General features: G+C 39.5%; 1 protein-coding gene across 23 annotated transcripts in view; it reads right to left on the reverse strand.

Moving 5' to 3' along the window:
• The window catches only part of CADPS2 (calcium dependent secretion activator 2), a 571,224-nt gene that overhangs the window by 163,916 nt on the left and 388,902 nt on the right, over positions 1-18,406 (reverse strand). For all 23 annotated transcript variants that reach the window (XM_043872603.1, XM_043872601.1, XM_043872591.1 and 20 more), the window contains 2 exons: positions 15,926-16,062; positions 13,426-13,613 (listed from right to left, as the gene is read on the reverse strand). In XM_043872603.1, the coding sequence (XP_043728538.1) occupies positions 13,426-13,613; positions 15,926-16,062 (325 nt within the window). The remainder of the gene's footprint in view (positions 1-13,425; positions 13,614-15,925; positions 16,063-18,406) is intronic.

Consider the following 18,406-nt stretch of genomic DNA (forward strand, 5'->3'; position numbering starts at 1 on the left):
ACCTCTGATTGTTTCCTTGGGATAAATTCCTGAAAGTACATTGTTGAGTTAAATGGTGCTATGGATCAAAATGCATTTCCCTAAAAATTCATAAGCTGTAGTCCCAACCCTCAATATTACTGTATTTGGAGACAGGTCTTTCAGGTAGTACTTAAGGTGGAATGCGGAGAAAGCAATGGCACCCCACTCCAGTACTCTTGCCTGGAGAATCCCAGGGACAGGGGAGCCTGGTGGGCTGCCGTCCATAGGATCGCTAAGAGTCAGACACGATTGAGTGACTTCCCCTTCACTTTTCACTTTCATGCATTGGAGAAGGAAATGGCAACCCACTGCAGTGTTCCTGCCTGGAGAATCCCAGGGACGGGGGAGCCTGGTGGGCTGCCGTCTATGGGGTCGCACAGAGTCGGACACGACTGAAGCGACTTAGCAGCAGCAGCAGCAGCAGCATGGTGGAATGAGGTCTTAGGGCTGGGACACAAATCTTATTGGATTGGTTGCTTTGTTAAAGAGGAAGAGTGAGTCTTTGTCTCTCTCTCTTCTGTAAGAACACAGAGAGAAGGCAATCATCTGCAAATTAGGAAGAGGGTCCTTCTCAGAACCCAAGCACACTGGCATCCTGAACTCAGACTTCTAGTCTCTGGAACTGTTAGAAAATGCATTTCTGTTCTTTAAGCCACATGGTCTATGATATTTGTCATGGTAGCCTGAGTTAGGACAAATAAGATGACATTTGCAGGCATTTGATATATATTGCAAAACTGCTTTTTAAGAAAGCACTTATCAGCTTACATTCTGACCCATAGCACATGAAATGATTAATTTCCCTCTAACCTTATCAACTGTGGTCTTTTATCATTTGTTATAATCACTTTCAATTTTATACATAAAAGGGTATTTCATTGTTGTAAGTCATTGATTTCTATGCAGCAAAACGACACAATATTGCTGGTTATATGGGGTCTTTCCAAAGGCCATAAAATTCACTGCAACTGATTCATTAAGCTTAATTGTGAGCTGTATTTATGAAGTGTCCCAACATGTCACCTATAAAATCTGTAAATACATGGTCCAATGTCATTCATTTAACTTACTCAATGAATATTTACTGAGTACCGGCCAGGTCCTAGGGGCAAAATATAAACCTAACAGAAATGTCTCCTGCCTTAGTAGAGTTTATAATAGGGAAAGGCATAAAACAGAAAAATCAGACAGTAAGTGTACCTTACATTAAGAAGGACATAAACACAAAGCTCTGGTGTAATTTGAATCTTAGGTAAGGATGTAGTTTGGGAACGATATTTAAGCAGAGATGCAATGGATGAGCAGCAGTTGATCAGGTGCTGAAGGATTTAAGCAGAAGGATTAGGGAGAGGGTCTCAGGAGGTTCTCCTTAGAGATATTCAAATATTTTTCTCAAAATGCAAGTTTTATCACATAATTTTTGCTCCTAGTAGGCTGACACGATACTCCAAAAATCCTTCTTCATTGCAAAGCACTTAAACACTGAATAAATTACAACAGGTATACTGTGAAGTGTTATGTTATACTTACAAGAAAGTAAAAAATTCTCATAAGGGCAGGAAAATAAAAAATGAACTAGGAGCGGAAACTGAAGGGGAATATGAACACCAGAGCTACCTTAGAGGCAAATGTCAATTTCAAGGAGGTCTACGGCTATGTTCAGGGCTTCCCTGATAGCTCAGATGGTAAAGAATCTGCCTGAAATGCAGGAGATTCCTGTTTGGTTCCCGGGTCGGGAATATCCACTGAAGAAGGGATAAGCTACCCACTCCAGTATTCTTGGGCTTCCCTTGTGGCTCAGCTGGCAAAGAATCTGCCTGCAATGTGGGAGACCTGGGTTCGATCCCTGGGTTGGGAAGATCCCCTGGAGAAGGGAAAGGCTATCAACTCCAGTATTCTGACTTGGAGAATTCCATGGACTATATAGTCCAAGAGGTCACAAAGAGTTGGACACAACTGAGTGACTTTCACTTTCATGGCTATGTTTAAGGGGATGGATGCGCCATGAGTCAGAGACCATCTCTAGGGGCTGCTGAACCTGAGATGCCTGCAAAAAATGGGACACTTGAATGGGCTATACCATCAGTGAAAGGATGGGCTAGAAAATAAATATCCTTGCAAAGGAGAGCAAACAAGGAAATCAGTCTGTTTCTACCACATCTATAGGCTGAATAAAAAGAGTCATTCCTCTGTGGGAGAAGGCGAGGGTGGGATGTTTTGAAAGAACAGCATGTATATTATCTATAGTGAAATAGATCACCAGCCCAGGTGGGATGCATGAGACAAGTGCTCAGGCCTGGTGAACTGGGAAGACCCAGAGGAATCGGGTGGAGAGGGAGGTGGGAGGGGGGATCAGGATGGGGAATACATGTAACTCCATGGCTGATTCATGTCAATGTATGACAAAACCCACTGCAATGTTGTGAAGTAATTAGCCTCCAACTAATAAAAATAAATGAAAAAAAAAAAAAAAGAGTCATTCCTGAGAATATGCACCACACGCCTGACTTCATAAATGGGGTACCACCCGTGCAATTGAGGAATCTCTAAGATGGAAAATAACTGAACTCCTGTAGCACCTCCTATCACTAAGTGAAAACAAGAGCAAGTCCTTTTGGGAAGAAAGCATTCTCAACCTGGGCCTTGAATTAGAATTTCCTCAGATTAATCCAAGAATATGTGCTTACTACAAAAACTGTTAGTAGAATAAGCAAACAGTGACCATGGCAAAAACATCAGCAGAAACAATAGATAAACACATCTAGAAAAGGGAAGTTCACAATTAATGAGTAGATCAAAAGGCAGGTGTCATAGCTTATTGAGAAACGTGGAAGAGGAGTAAGGGTCTTCGTACAGCCTCCACCTGTCTTTGTGAATAAAATTTGTACAGAACACAAGCCACACTCATTCATTTACATACGGTCCATTGACTCCTTTTGCTCTACAGGAAGAGTAAAGTAACTGTGACAGACACCGTATTCCCCATAAAGTCCAAAATATTTCCTATGTTTACAATCTGGCCCTTTATAGAAAAAAATTGCTGAGTTCTGAGCTAGAAGATAGAACTAAAAATATTACACAGAATGAAGCTAGAGAAATAAGTAGATAGAATATCTATTAGACATAGTTAGAGATATAGAAGGTAAAGTGCCTAATACATGGTTAATTGACATTTAAGAGAGAGCAAGTTTAGAGGGGAGACAATACTTAAAGAGATTACAACATTCCAGAACTGCTGACAAGCATGGATCTTCATATCCCAATCAAGGTAAAATTCCACAAGAAATTTACACCTACCCAATATCAGGGCATGTGGATCAGAAATCCACAAAAATCCTGAACAGAATTCTTTAAAAAGAAATCCATATGTAGACATACAACAGTTAATCCACAAAACATAAAAAACAAAATAATCTTAAAAGTCTTAAGTTAAATTCCCCTTATAAAAATGGTAATGAAGCCTACTTAACAAAGGAAGCCAGAAGATAATGGAGTGCTACCTTCAAAGTTTGGAGAGAAAATAACAAAGTAGAATGTATAACAAGCAAAATTTTCTTTCAAAAATGTCAATGAAACAAAGATAACTCCAAATAAAAATTCGTGATCTAATAGGTATTCTAAGCAAGTATTGAGTATAAAATAATAAAAACAATAAAAGTAATGTCTAATGCTTAAGAGTAGAAAACAAGTAAGGATACAATTAAACTACTAGACAGCATAAGTGTGTTAAGTCACACACAAATATTCTAAGGCCTCTGCCACTCTCCACTCTCCAGAATGAGAGGAAATTTGCTGATTAGTGTAAGATTTAAAATTTTAGCAATATACAAGGTAAAATCTCAAATGGTGAAAATTGTAAATGAGGAGGAAAAAAAAAGAAGAAAATAACCTGTATGAAACAAAAAGGAGGCAAGAAACAGAAAGCTTAGAAACATGAGTCAAAAAGAGTCTCAAATAAAATGGTAGAAATGCATTTACTTATATCGATATATCTGGTAATTGTAAATGAGCTAAAATGATTACAAATAGAAAATGTTATACTGGATAATTAAATCAGAATCTAGTTTGCTATTTATAAGACATAAGAGTACAGCCATGTCAATATGACACTAAAAGAATAAACATATATCAGACAAATGCCAAAAGAAGGCTACGCTAATAACCATCTAAAAAAACTTTAACACAAAATGCATTATTAATTATGAAAAGGGTCACTAAATCATGAGAATAATTGCCATCTGCCAGAAGATTTAATAATTTTTAAACCAGAAAGTACCTAATAAACAGCCTCAAATTACAAAGCAAAAATTGGTAGAAGCAGAGGAAGAAACCCCGACTGCAGTGGCAGCTTTCCATTCACCTTGGTTATAACCTCACAGATCGAGTAGGCAAAAATTCAGTAAGAGTTTGGAAGATTTGAACCACACAACTCCTGCTTGCCCCACCAAGCTACACAATATACATATTTTTCAAGCAAGATGAAACATTTATAATATTTAACACATAATTGGCTATAAAGGAGTCTCTAGTTATGAAGAATCAATATCACATGGATTACATTCTCTGAACACAAAGAAATTAAGTTAGAAATCAATTTTCAAGAATCTAACCAAAAGAGATTCACTTTTGTAGAAATTCTAAAATACACTTATAAATAACTCTGTGTCTAAGAAGAAATTATAATGGAAAGTTAGAATTACCTACAATGAATCTTAATCAGATACATTATCAAAATGCATATATGTAACAAAAGCAGTATTTAGTGGAAATTGAACCTTAAATACTTATTTTAGAAAAAGAAGAAAAGATGACTATTAAAGAGTTACATTTAGGAATTTAATGAGTTAATTTAGGAAGGTAGAAAAAAAGAATCCAAGAAAGTAGAAGGAAGGAATAATAAACTTAAAGACAAAATTTAATGAAATGGTTGACTATAGAAGGGAGCACGCAGGGGAACTTTTAGGGTGACAGAACTGGCACTAGGGGAGTGAATATATGACTCAATGGATCTGTCAAAACTGACAGAACTGTAAGAGCCATACAGCAAAAGAGTGACTTGACTTTATATAAGTGTAAAGAGAAAAAAAAAAAGTTCTATATCAACTAGGATGCTGAGGGACCCTAGGATGGAATGCATATTGTGCAAGTGACTCTAACTGTATTATATGACAGAACCTCACTAGAGAGAGGGAGGGAGGAAAGGAAGTGTCATATTGAACCTTGGAAGACAGTTTTGATTGGAAACTCTAAGCTCAGTGACTGAAGGACCTGTACACAAAGTACTCTAGTTGGTGAATTTTGAAACTGCTTTACACATATACTGGGATTGAACAAATAAGTAAATGGATGGGATGGTGGAAGCCAAGTTTCTCACTGCAGAAGAGAAAAGTTATGAATAAGCAAGAAAGGATGGCTAATAAGAACTCTGGTGTACTGGACTGAAGGCAGAGACATCAGTGTGAACTCATGGGTTAGCATACATATACAACACAGGGTTAAAGTACCGAACTGACCTGCAATAGTAATAGCAAATGGTTCGGATGGATATATATATATATATATATATATTTTGTTTCATTGGATCGTTTTTAACACAATAGCATCATATACTATATTCTTTAAAAACCTTAGTATGTTAGAAAACTACACCAAGATCCAACTAGAGACTTCAAACTCTCTTCCACATTTTAGATGCTAAAAGCCTTGAAAGGCCCTAAGCTTATGAAAAGCTACACCAGAAAAGCAGCTCTTGCTTCTCTTCATTGTTAACTTGATCTATATTCTAACATGGGGGTCCCCAACCCATGATACTGGTCCACAGCCTGCTAGGAATTGGGTTGCACAGCAGGAGGTGATCAGCGGGCGAGTGAGCGAAGTTTCATTTGTCTTTACAGCCGCCCCCCCCATGGCTTATATTCCCTCAGTCCGTGGAAAAAGTTATCTTTCATGAAACCAGTCCCTGGTGCCAAAAAATTTGGGGACTGCTATTGTAAGGCATACTGAAAAATCCCTTTGTCTTATTTCTTCTGCAATGAGTTACGTTCAGTAGGCTATTTAATGCATTGCTTTAGAAAAAAAAAAAAGTTGTTTGCTGTGCATGAATGGTGTGGACTGACAAGAAAGAAAATTGATTAGGTGACCTTGGTAATTATGGCCACAAGGTGCAGCTGGTAACTTACTCACCCTGGGTGATGGGGTACCTGGTTCCTGCTTCGGCTGTCCATGTGGCTGCCCTGTTAGACCCTCAGGGCTTTCCAGCAACAGGAGGGGCTGGGATGCAATGTGGGGGAAGAGATCCCAGAACCTCCCTGTGGCTCCTTGTAATGATCATGGACAGTAGATGAAGTGAGGCACCTGTTTAAGGCTTTCCTAGTCTCATCTTCCTGCTTGAGACTTGTGTAGAGTGAGCTACTTGATACCACAATCAAGTCCAGCTTGGCACTGTCCGTCTTTTACAGAGAAATGCCCCCGAGCTTATTAACTAATCTGTGTGTGTGTGCGTGCTCAGTTACCCAGTTGTGTGCGACTCTTTGTGACCCCATGTATTGCAGCCCTCCAGGTCCCCTGTCTGTGGAATTTTCCAGGCAAGAGTTCTAGAGTGGGTTGCCATTTCCTCCTCCAGGGGATCTTCCCGACTCAGGGATCAAACTTGCATCTCCTGCATCGGCAGACAGATTCTTTACCACTGCGCCACCTGGGAAGCCCTTTAACTACCATACCCTATGCAAAATATCACTGCTTGATATTTAAGTGATATACTATCACTTACAAAGTGTTTACATAATCATATTTGACCTATTCAGCCACTGTATCGGGTAGGCAAAATTGATGATATTAGTCACAAGGAACAGATGGGGAAACTGAGGCTCAGACAGGACCAACTGCTTCAAGAAAAATAGCTCAAAAGTGGGGGAACCTGGGCAAGAAGACAGATGTACTGACTGCTAGCTCAGTGCTCTTTCCAACATAGTAAATCTCTCTGTTCCTTGCTCACTTTCTGACTCTGTCTTATTTTAAAAGGCATAATTATAGTTGGTACTGAACTCTAGGTTGGGTAGTATAGGTATTTCTGTTGGAAAGTCTGATTGAGGCAGATTTGGGTTGTAATATAGTTTCTGACAGAATCAATAATAGTTTCTCAGTGTGTATTTAAAAGGCCCTCATCACTAACTGTCCTTTCTGCTTCTACACATGCAGCACCTGGGATAAAATCCGTCAGGTCAGCCACATGGTGTAAATTTCACCTTGCTATGATATTTTATCTGCTTGCTCCCCTGTCCTAGAAGTGAGTCTCTAGATTCATAATGGGTGTGATACTTACACTTAATTTCTCTAAGTCATATATCAAAAGAGCAGAATTAAGACGTGGTAATGAAAATTCTCAATGAGACTATTTGAGGCAATTTTCTATGATTTGACTCAAAATGTGCACCCCTGTCTCTAAAATGAGAGGCAGGAAGTGGAGGCATGATTTCCAAAGTGACAGGTAAGAGGAAATGTCATCGTCTCTGAAGACGGAGGTATCATGATATGATGATTTGATACCTGTGAAGGTTGCGTCCTACTCTGTGGTATGATCTGGAATCCACAGAAAGCAGGGATTGCTTTACACATAAACTGCAGTCGCATTGTCATTCCTGGACGTGAAAGCCTGCACAGCTGAGCTGGCCTTATTTGGGTAGACAGCAGCTCAAAGATGGCCCGACGAGATCACACAAGAGGCAGCGTCTCCGCTGCGTCTCTGATATGAAACAGGGACACTGTGCTCTTCCTTTAGTTTCTTCACCCTCAGCCTGACTTACAAAACCAGGTTGTCTAAGCCCGTACACATCGACCTAGAGCTCCACCCGACAGGCACTGTCTCTGAGAGTCTCTTTTCTCCTCGCTGACAGTCCTGAGTGGCGCGGAGGCTGAGTGTGGTGCCGGGTTCTCCACGACCACGTGAGGCAGCAAGCTGATCCTGCAGGAGTGGGCTGGCTTCTGTCCTTGACTCACTTTTCTCTGTCTTCTTTCCTTTTCTCCCTCTTCCTATGATCTTAGTACCAGCCAGATCTCGTCTGTTGAACTCTATTCTCTTACTCCTGAAACACTCAGAGTGCTCTTCGGAGATGCTGGGTCTGCTGGGAATGCACACGCCTACGGTGCTGAGTGCCTTGTGACAGGATGGACTCCTGGAGACGGTTCAGAGCCAGACAGCACTGCTGTCCTTCGTGTCCATCCTGAACAAAAGACAGTCTTCCTTTCTTTCGAATTTTTGACAGAGGCAGTTCAGGTGCCTCAGAGCAAAGTGACTCTTTGAGGCTGTGTCTTGACAGAAGGAAAAATGATCAAGAGAGAATCTGGCCAATGCTGTAGAAAAGGTAGACTTGACATTGACGGTATTTTTAATTGACGCCACAGACAGGGATGAAAGAAGTTTATTTTCACAAGAGGAGGTTGCTAAAATTCAGAACGTTCTATCAGTGAAGAAATTAAGAGTGTAATTACATACACACTGAAATATTTCGACTGAGCCTGCAGTGAAAGTCACTTAGTTGTGTCCAACTTTTTGCAACCCCATGGACTGTATAGTCCTGAATTCTCCAGGTCAGAATATGGAGTGGGTAGCCTTTCCCTTCTCCAGGGGATCTTCCCAACCCTAGGATTGAACCAGGGTCTCCTGCATTGCAGGCAGATTCTTTACCAGCTGAGCTACCAGGGAAGCCCTGCATAACTCCTTATTTTTCACATTTTTCTTCCTCTCACAATTCACATGCTTCTGGCTGGCTGCCAAAGGGAAACATATTAGAATAATGTCCAATCAATATTGATATTGTACTTTATAATTACCCAGGATCTTCACCTTAGTATTTCCCTTTTTCTATATGATAATGCCCAGTTTCAGAAAGGTTAGATGATTTGTGCAACATGGCTCAGTTTGCAAGTTTCAGAGCCAAGGTTCCAGTAGAGATCTTCTGTCTCTTTTAATTCTTTCATTGTGACAGCATGACATTTCTGAGTGACATCTGTTAGACTCTAAACATTATAGTAAGTGTTATGCCTTTAAGGTCATCTTGGAACATTTTTACCCTAAACTGAGGTTCAAATTTCCCTAAAACCTATACTCCTTCTTTTTTCTTAAGATATATCTGACCTAACTGCTGAATCAGAAACTGACTATTGACTATTGAAACAGACTATTCTAAAACACCACCCAGGGATACCTGCATAAGTACACATTTTAACCTGGGAAATGGATTCAATGTGTAATGAAAAGTGAAAGTGTTAGTTATTCAGTCTTGTCTGACTCTCTGTGACCCCATAGACTGCAGCCTGCCAGAGTCTTCTGGCCATGGAATTCTCCAGGCAAAAATACTGGAGTGGGTAGTCATGCCCTTCTCTAGGGGATATTCCTGACTCAAGGATTGAACCTGGGTCTTTGGCATTGCAGGCAGATTCTTTACAGTCTGGGCCACCAGGGAAGCCCTTAATGTGTAATAGTAAGTATAATAAATGCGTGAACATATAAACATACCTTACATTGCACTTTACAGTGTACCATCATAAGAAAAACAATAGTTTATAGAATAGAAGTAACTACGGAAACCTACAGATTTAAATCATGATGCCTCCCATGTGCTGGCAGGAGCTCCCAGTTACCTCAGTAACTTTCCATTAACATGTGTCTCAAACACATGCATTTTTGGGGGCACATTAGCTAAATTTTCCACTTAATGTTCTCACTTTAATTTCACCTTTCTGTGTTAATGACTAAAACATGCTGATCCTGTTATGCTTCCCGAGTTTGTCTATTTCACTGCAACCTTCTCATCCTCTTACATTTCAGAATGCTGCCTAAACTTGGAGGCCTAGCTTTTGATACCCATTGGTCAGGAGGAATTAAGATAGAGCCTGGAGAGAGAAGAAACTGTTTTTACTACAACAGCCCCTAACTTTGCCTATCAAAGATTAGTCATCCGGTTATCCCGACTGTCTCATGCTTGCCCTGGCATCTCACCCACTCCTTCAAAGTTTGCTGCGTGCAGAGGGTTTAATTTGGGGTAACAGGAAAAATGATTAAACTGTGTAGTTAGTGTTAGTCGCTCATAGTGTCTGACTCCTTGTGACCCCATGAACTATAGCCTGCCAGGCTCCTCTGTCCATGGGATTTCCCAGGAAAGAATACTGGAGTGGGGTAGCCATTCCCTTCTTGAGTGTATATTCACCACCCAGGGATCAAACTGAGGTCTCTACAATACAGGCAGAGCCACCAGGGAAATAAAAGGAAAAGACAAATGGAAGATGGATAGGCCATTACTGGAAAAGACATTAACACAAATAATAAATTCATTCATTCATTCATCAAATGTTTACTGAATACTTAGATTTTGTGCTCGGGTGTTACTTTTTGTCAGGCACTCTGCTAGGAGCTCAGAGAGGTATAGGAGTTGGCTTCATGAGATGATGGATTTAATTTTCAACATGGAGACTTTAAAGCATCAGCAGAATAGTCAAGCTGCTAGCTGTAGACAGAGACCTATAGCTTAGGAGAATAATTTATCTGGAATTATCTGTATAAAGAGAGGTCAGCATTAAAGCTGTGGAAAGTGCAAGAGCACCAAGGCAGAATTTTTCACTGAAGTAGAAAAAAATTCTCAGGACGAGAGAGCAAGTTCAAGAACAGATATAAAGGCAAAACACCATGCCACATTTGGGGTCTAGAGAAACAGAAATTATTAACAAAAGAAGTGACAGAAAAAAAAAATAAAGTAAAAAGAGGAGAGCTGAAATGCCTACACTGGGGAAAATGAGCAGCCTTTACCAGAAGCACAGGAACTTATGAATTCCACAGCGCTGACATTCCCATGAGAGTCAAGAGGGTGAAGCTGGAGGAGGAGATCCAGTCCGAGTAAGCTCACCAGCAAAGTGAGGAGCTGGGAGCCAAATGTGGGAAATGGTGAGAGGCGTTTTGTGGGGAAGATGAAGAGAACCATGGAAAGGTAGCTTGACAGGATAATCATACTTAGAAAATGTAAACTATCCCTTAACATTCTTTTCTTTGAGAGGACTCCAAAATCACTGCAGATGGTGACTGCAGCCATGAAATTAAAAGATGCTTGTTCCTTACAAGAAAAGTTACGACCAACCTAGACAGCATATTAAAAAGGAGAGATATTACTTTGCCAACAAAGGTCTGTCTAGTCAAGGCTATGGTTTTTCCAGTGGTCATGTATGGATGTGAGAGTTGGACTGTGAAGAAAGCTGAGTGCTGAAAAATTGATGCTTTTGAACTGTGGTGTTGGAGAAGACTCTTGAGAGTCCCTTGGACTGCAAGGAGATCCAACCAGTCCATCCTAAAGGAGATGAGTCGTGAACATTCATTGGAAGGACTGATGTTGAAGCTGAAACTCCAGTACTTTGGCCACTTGATGCGAAGAACTGACTCATTGGAAAATACCCTGATGCTGGGAAAGATTGAGGGCAGGAGGAGAAGCGGACAACAGAGGATGAGATGGCTGGATGGCATCACTGCCTCAGTGGACATGAGTTTGAGTAAACTCTGGGAGTTGGTGATGGACAGGGAGGCCTGGCGTGCTGTGATTCATGGGGTCGCAAAGAGTCGGACACGACTGAGCAACTGAACTGACTGAACATTCTTTTCATCACTCCCAAGCCAGGCATGTTCTAAGTGCTTAATGAATCTCTATCACAACTGATGATTTCTGAGAGAGATACTATTCTATGTTTCTTAGAGACAGGTAAGTGGAGACACAACTACATGAAGTAACTTGCCCTCCCTCACATAGTTAGTATTATTGTTCTGTTATGTTGTGAGGCTTAGGCTTGTGGGAAGAAACGAAATAAAACAGAGGGAGATGGGAACTTCCCTGGTGGTCTAGTTGGTTAAGAATCTGCCTGCCAATGTAGGGGATGTGGATTTGATCCCTGGTCAGACTTTATTTTTTTGGGCTCCAAAATCACTGCAGATGGTGATTGCAGCCATGAAATTAAAACATGCTTACTCCTTGGAAGAAAAGTTATGACCAACCTAGAAAACATATTAAAAAGCAGAGACATTACTTTGCCAACAAAGGTCCATCTAGTCAAGGCTATGGTTTTTCCAGTGGTCATGTATGGATGTGAGAGTTGGACTGTGAAGAAAGCTGAGTGCTGAAAAATTGATGCTTTTGAACTGTGGTGTTGGAGAAGACTCTTGAGAATCCCTTGGACTCCAAGGAGATCCAACCAGTCCATCCTAAAGGAGATCAGTCTTGGGTGTTCATTGGAAGGACTGATGCTGAAGCTGAAACTCCAGTACTTTGGCCACCTCATGCGAAGAGTTGACTCATTGGAAAAGACCCTGATGCTGGAGGGACTGGGGGCAGGAGGAGAAGGGGACAACAGAGGATGAGATGGCTGGATGGCATCACCGACTCGATGGACATGAGCTTGAGTAAACTCTAGGAGTTGGTGATGGACAGGGAGGCCTGGCATGCTGCGATTCATGGGGTCACAGAGAGTCGGACACGACTGAGCGACTGAACTGACTAACTAACTAACTAACTGGAGAACTAAGATCCCACAAGTCTGGGGGCAACCAAGCCCAAGTGTGTCAAAACTAGTGAGCTTGTAACTAAGACCCAACACAGCCAAAAGACACACACACACACACACACACACACACACACACATATATGTATAAATATATAAAGAAAACAAAGAAAGAACGGTTGAGGCAAGGTACAATGGTAAGAGCTACCTCCTTTATGGGAGGAGCCCCTGCTAGCAAAGTTTCCCTGGAAAGAGACTGCCAGAAGAGAGTAAATAATATAAAACAAAGACTTAAGAGATACATAGTTGTGGGGGCCTGCTTTACATGCTATTTTGTTATTTTGGTAAAACAAGAGGTGACTTCACTGGCTCAGAATGCTACAAAGGGATACCCGTTCTTCAAGTGTGGATCAGGGAAGGGGCTGGGAAGAGACCTACATCAACCCATTATTATCTCGCTTTATCAATGAACACATTCCACCATGGAAAAGCAAGAATCATTAGGTATTCACAAACCTGCCCACAAACCCTACCCAGACATATATATGCATTACAATAGAAATCCAGAGGACACTCAAGCTAGGCAGATCCTAGTACCAGGTGGTACATAAGAACTAAAAGGCACCTTCTAATCTTACAGATACTCTCTCTGGATTTCAAGTGGTTTTAATGGCAAAAAGACACATAAAGTGCAGCCCACCTAAATCAACAGCATACTGATGTACATTTTTCCTTTGTGGGTTTTTTTTTTCCCTCTTGCAAGAAGTGTTTGCTGTTTAAAATCTGTTACTAGGTGATGATAGCAAAGCACATTTTTCTCTCTTCCCAAGTTCAACCCTCCACATTTCACTGTGTATTTGCAAGTAAAAATACCTGTTGCCGTGCACGTGAGAGGCACAGAATGCAAAGCTGTAATGGAGCAGGGTTGGGTCAATGACAGCACCGTTCTCCGAATGTTCCATCAGCTCTGTAAGGTAGCAGAGATGTCTGTGACAGCCCCTCACGCCGTAACGGGCACAGTACTCATCCAACACAAAGACCTGGCCAGGACTAAACCAGCCCTGCAAAAGGAAGAACAACAACAGAAAAAAATTATTATATTTCCTGCACCAGAATTCACTTTTCTGCAGGCCCTATTAGGTATTGTAAGCAGAAAATGCGTTAGTGTTTTTGACAATTTTTTTCTTTTTTCTATTAGCAGTATGTTTCCTATTGTTTTTAAAACAGCAAATGCCATCAATTTTGGAACTGGTTTGGGCCACTGACAGCTTAACACCTTCCTTTCTTTACTGCCAAGCAAGGCAGGGGCAACCTGCTCTTTTCCGCTGTCACGCACAATTAGTCAAATTTATTCATGGTATCTAAAATGTGCGTTGCAAAGAATAACCTTCCAACAAACTTCAATCTCTATATGAATCAATTAAAAAGAAAATGGCAAAGCAGACCCGATAACTGAAATCACCTAGTTTCCAAAAGCACTGTATAAAGTGAACTGAGAGAATTTCAGTAAGTTTTAGCAGTGGTATTTAAATTATTATTTGGGTATTTAAATAGTTTGGTATTGTTATCACTCTACTGTCTTTCAATGACAAATATAACAAAGTTAATGTCTTACAGCAATAGTTTCTGGTTCTCTTGAAAAGAGATGTTAGAGTCGGTATATGCGCTTGGTTAACAAGACAGGGCCAGGTTAGGGAGAGTCGGTTTACAAAATATTTCAGTGGATTATATGGATTAATTCAAGATAAAAAAAGAGAAAGAAGGGGGGATGCAGAGTTTTCAAAAGGGGCAGTATAATCACGAAAGAGGTGGAAAAGAGTGTGAAATGCAGAAAGATGAGATAAAAATAAAATGCACTAAAATTCAATAAAAAATTTTAAAAGAAGGAAGAGGAGAAAAAAACACTAGAATAATACTGTGGTGATGGTGAAGGCACTGTACTAGACATGCTCTATATATCTTTAATATTTAGAACTATCATGCATACTAGTTATTATGACTCCATGTTACAGATACAGAAGCTAAAGTTGAGAGGTGTTCAGTGAATTGCTCAAGACCACAGTGCAGATCAGCCTCTCAGTCAAGTTAACATCCAAGGTCATCACGAGCTCAAATGCTCTTTCTAATCACACCTGCCCTCGAGGTACAGTGTAATCCACTGTAGAGTTCTCCTCACACTCCATGTGGGGTGTGGACCCCACATGTGGACCCCACTCCATGTCTGTGGGGTCATCCACATGATCAAAATGACTTTCTGACATTTTAAGAACTAACCCCATGGAGTGGAATCCAAGAGGAAAGCGTTCCTGTTGATGATCAATCTATGTGTGCTTGTCCCCAGAAAGAAGGATGAGGGTTTTGTGATGACTTCTTTTACTCCCTAATTATAAAGTTTGGACTGGATTGGGTTTAAGCTATACAACTGCATGCTGAATAACAGGTACTTAATAGTGAGTCTATACATAAATTAATGAACATCAGTATGATCATGGCAGTAAGTTGTTCCATTTCTTCCTGTCTGTTGAAACATCTCTGATGAGCTTAGAGTATGTTCTGTCTAAAATCTTAAAGAGAGTGTAACTTTATTGCATGCAGCTGCCATGTTCAATAGCCAAGAGACTAAGTGGTGATAGAAACATGGAGATTCTGGCCAGAGGAATTTCAGAGGAATTGCTACCAACAAAATAAATCCTTGGGTTTAAAGGCACAAGAGATTTTTAGGCTATAGTGTAATGCACACATTCTAAGGAGTCAAGGATTCCTTCCCTCCTAATTGTAAATATACCTTGCATCCTAAATTTGGCTGGTTTAAACACAACGTAGCAGTTTAGCTACTCAATTTAATGCCTTTTTTTAAATAAAGTAATTCCAATTATTTTTGGAGGGTTAGATAAAACTAAAGCTTTCCTCTGTTACACAAGTCATCATCATATAGTTTATTACAGGGTTTCTCTCCCCTGTCACTTAGGTAGTCTTTGTAGCAATGAGAGAGAGACATGAATGGTATCACCATTTGGTGAGCAGAATTTAAACCTTAAAATGTCTGTCTAGGTGTTAGTAAATCCTATCACAGAGGTTATTGTTTTAGTCTTTAGTAAAGCCTTCTATTTTCATCCCACCTTCTCCAGAGGGACCAAGAAACCACAGTTCAGCGTCTGTTCGAGTCCTTTCTCCCGGCTATTGAGTGGCACAGCAGTGATCTTCAAGTGTATAATTTTCAAATTGGGAAGCAATCGATTGGAATCCTTTATCCCTAACTCCAACTATAGTTATTAAATGAGTCAGGGATAAAAGGCTGCTTCACAACAAGTATTTCTCACTTTAAAAAATCTCTCACTCTAATCTATAGGGGATGAGATAGATTTGTACTAACCAAGCAAGAATAGGAATCGTTCAGTCTATGATCCAAAGTCTGCCTCTGGAGTATTCTAAACAGGAAGGCGTGGTCCAGCTTGCAGGGGTTCGCAGAAATAAACTCATCCATACCATGTTTCTGAAAACGGTCTGCATCTGTGAATTCAGAAGAGCATGGACCTTTATTTTTCTGGTTTAATAATAATAGCAAATAAGGCTTTTGAACAACACAAAATGAATGTCTCATCATAACAGATAAATACTCTGCACTACATAAAGTAAGAGGCCACAAATTCAGCAAAAACCATAAAATACAATATTTTTTGTAGCCTAAATAAAAATGATAGGGAAAAACCTGCCAATCAGTTGGAAGGAGGGAATTATATTTTCATTCACAGCTACTTCAAATATCTACCACAGAAATAATCTCACCCACCCTAATATTAATAAAAGTTGATACATTTTAAGTATATATTTACTGAGCTGGAAAACAGCCCAGGTCTATTCATAAAAAAAAAAAAAAAAGACAACGATGGCTAGAAGCCTGCTTTCCAAATGGCAAACTAGGGCAGAAATGAACACACTTGCTTCAGCTGGATCACTTCCAGCCTTTTTTTGTAGGGAGCTCTTAATGGGACCAACTTTAATGTAGAAATGGCAATGAATGCTTCCAGGCTTCAAGTTTAAGGGACATGAAAAAGGGAACATCATGCTTGTGCAAATATGCAGACAAAGCACAACATCCCAAATGGCACTTCAATCAAAGGCCCAAATTTATTGTTCTTTACAGATTGCATCTTTCAACGCCTGTAGACCCTGCGGGTTTATCAAAAGGCAAGCTTTTATGATTGCCTTCATTAATGGTATGTTTTGTCAAAGTCTTCAATGTGAGTTCTTTACTAACGATAGAGACAGCGAGCCACACACCACCCCAAAGGAGTGCTGGGGTGTTACTACATTAGCTCCGTAAGAGATGTTGCGCATATTGGGCAAGCAACCAGCTATCAAGATAAAAGTGGGCTCTCCTCACAATGGTTGAGCTAAGCCTCCATTGTTCCTTAAAATTCACAGAGAGATCTCATTTCTAGTCATCACAAGCAGCACAGTCCTAAATGTAAGCTAAATGTAGTTTTTAAAAACCTAGATGGTCCAACCCTAAAACTGCAATAGGAAAGGAGACAAAAGTTTATTGATTACACCCAATTATAGGGTCTGGCTCATAATAAAACTCAATATTGATCTGTAGACATGATGCTAACATAATCAGTCACATTTAGATATTTAGCCCAGATCATATTGATCCATGTCAAGTTCAACTTTCAGCCATATTTGTGGATGGAAGAAGTATATAATTCAAGCTGAAGGGTCTTCAGAATCACATGTTAAAAAAAAAAAAGATACACAAACTAATTTATACCTCACATCAATGAAGGATATCAAAAGGTGAATGCAGCAAGGAAGCAATGAATGGCCACTCATCAACGATGTGAGGTATTAGGTTCTGTCCATGAAGGAAGTGGCATATATACTCTTTTGCATTTAATAATTGCTTATCTGAATGATTAAATACATTACATGTGGTAAATTAGAATTAGTTGCATTTAACACTGAACTAAACTGCTTTTCCTAAACTGAGAAATGAGACAATCCAACTTCTGTATTTATTCTTATGTCTGATTGCCTTTTAATATAAAGTTAAATGTATGATAATGTGAAATTATATCAAATGTGGAGGCAGAATATTGATAACTGCAAGGCACACATTATAAAATCAGATTTTGTATTTTAAAGAATTTATCTTAGAATCTTCATCTCTCCATTTATCTGAGTTAAAAAAAAAGTTTTTAGCATCACCTTTAGGAAATTATAGTTTTAAAAAACATCTGCTGAATTTTATTCATTATTTCTTTCACCAGAGAAGCTCATAACAAGATGTTAAAAATAACGCCCATTAACAGTTTATCTGTTGAGAACATGATATGCAACAGATTTCAGAGAAAAAAAATCCATAATTTCCCTTTTACTATAAAGGTTTGTAGAAGGAAATTCTTAAAGTAATAGGTGTACAGTCTTTAAATAAAATATAAAAAAATTGAAAAAATTGAGTCAGTAGTTCATTTCTGTAATTAAATATTTTAAAAAATGAATTTATGAAGTATCTTTCTCATGAAATATAACTCATATATTATTTAATGTGATAAGCTTTTCCAAATTACACACATAAATGGATAAGTACTTTTCTAGCAAATACTATTTCCAATAAAAATAATATTTACAATAACAATTCAAGCCACAAACAGACTATACATTGACAGTGAAAAAACACAGAGGAAAATCCACTAAAATTTTTATTAAAAAAAGAAAATAAACCCTACAATCCCTCCAGGGCTATAAATTCGATGAAAGGGAAATGTTCTCTTTGGGATTATCCCATTTTCAAACACAGGCTGTAAAGACCCTGAGTACTTACTTCTTTTCTATGTCTAATCAGCACAATTCA

Source organism: Cervus elaphus, chromosome 18, assembly GCF_910594005.1.
Source record: "Cervus elaphus chromosome 18, mCerEla1.1, whole genome shotgun sequence".
Taxonomy (NCBI): domain Eukaryota; kingdom Metazoa; phylum Chordata; class Mammalia; order Artiodactyla; family Cervidae; genus Cervus; species Cervus elaphus.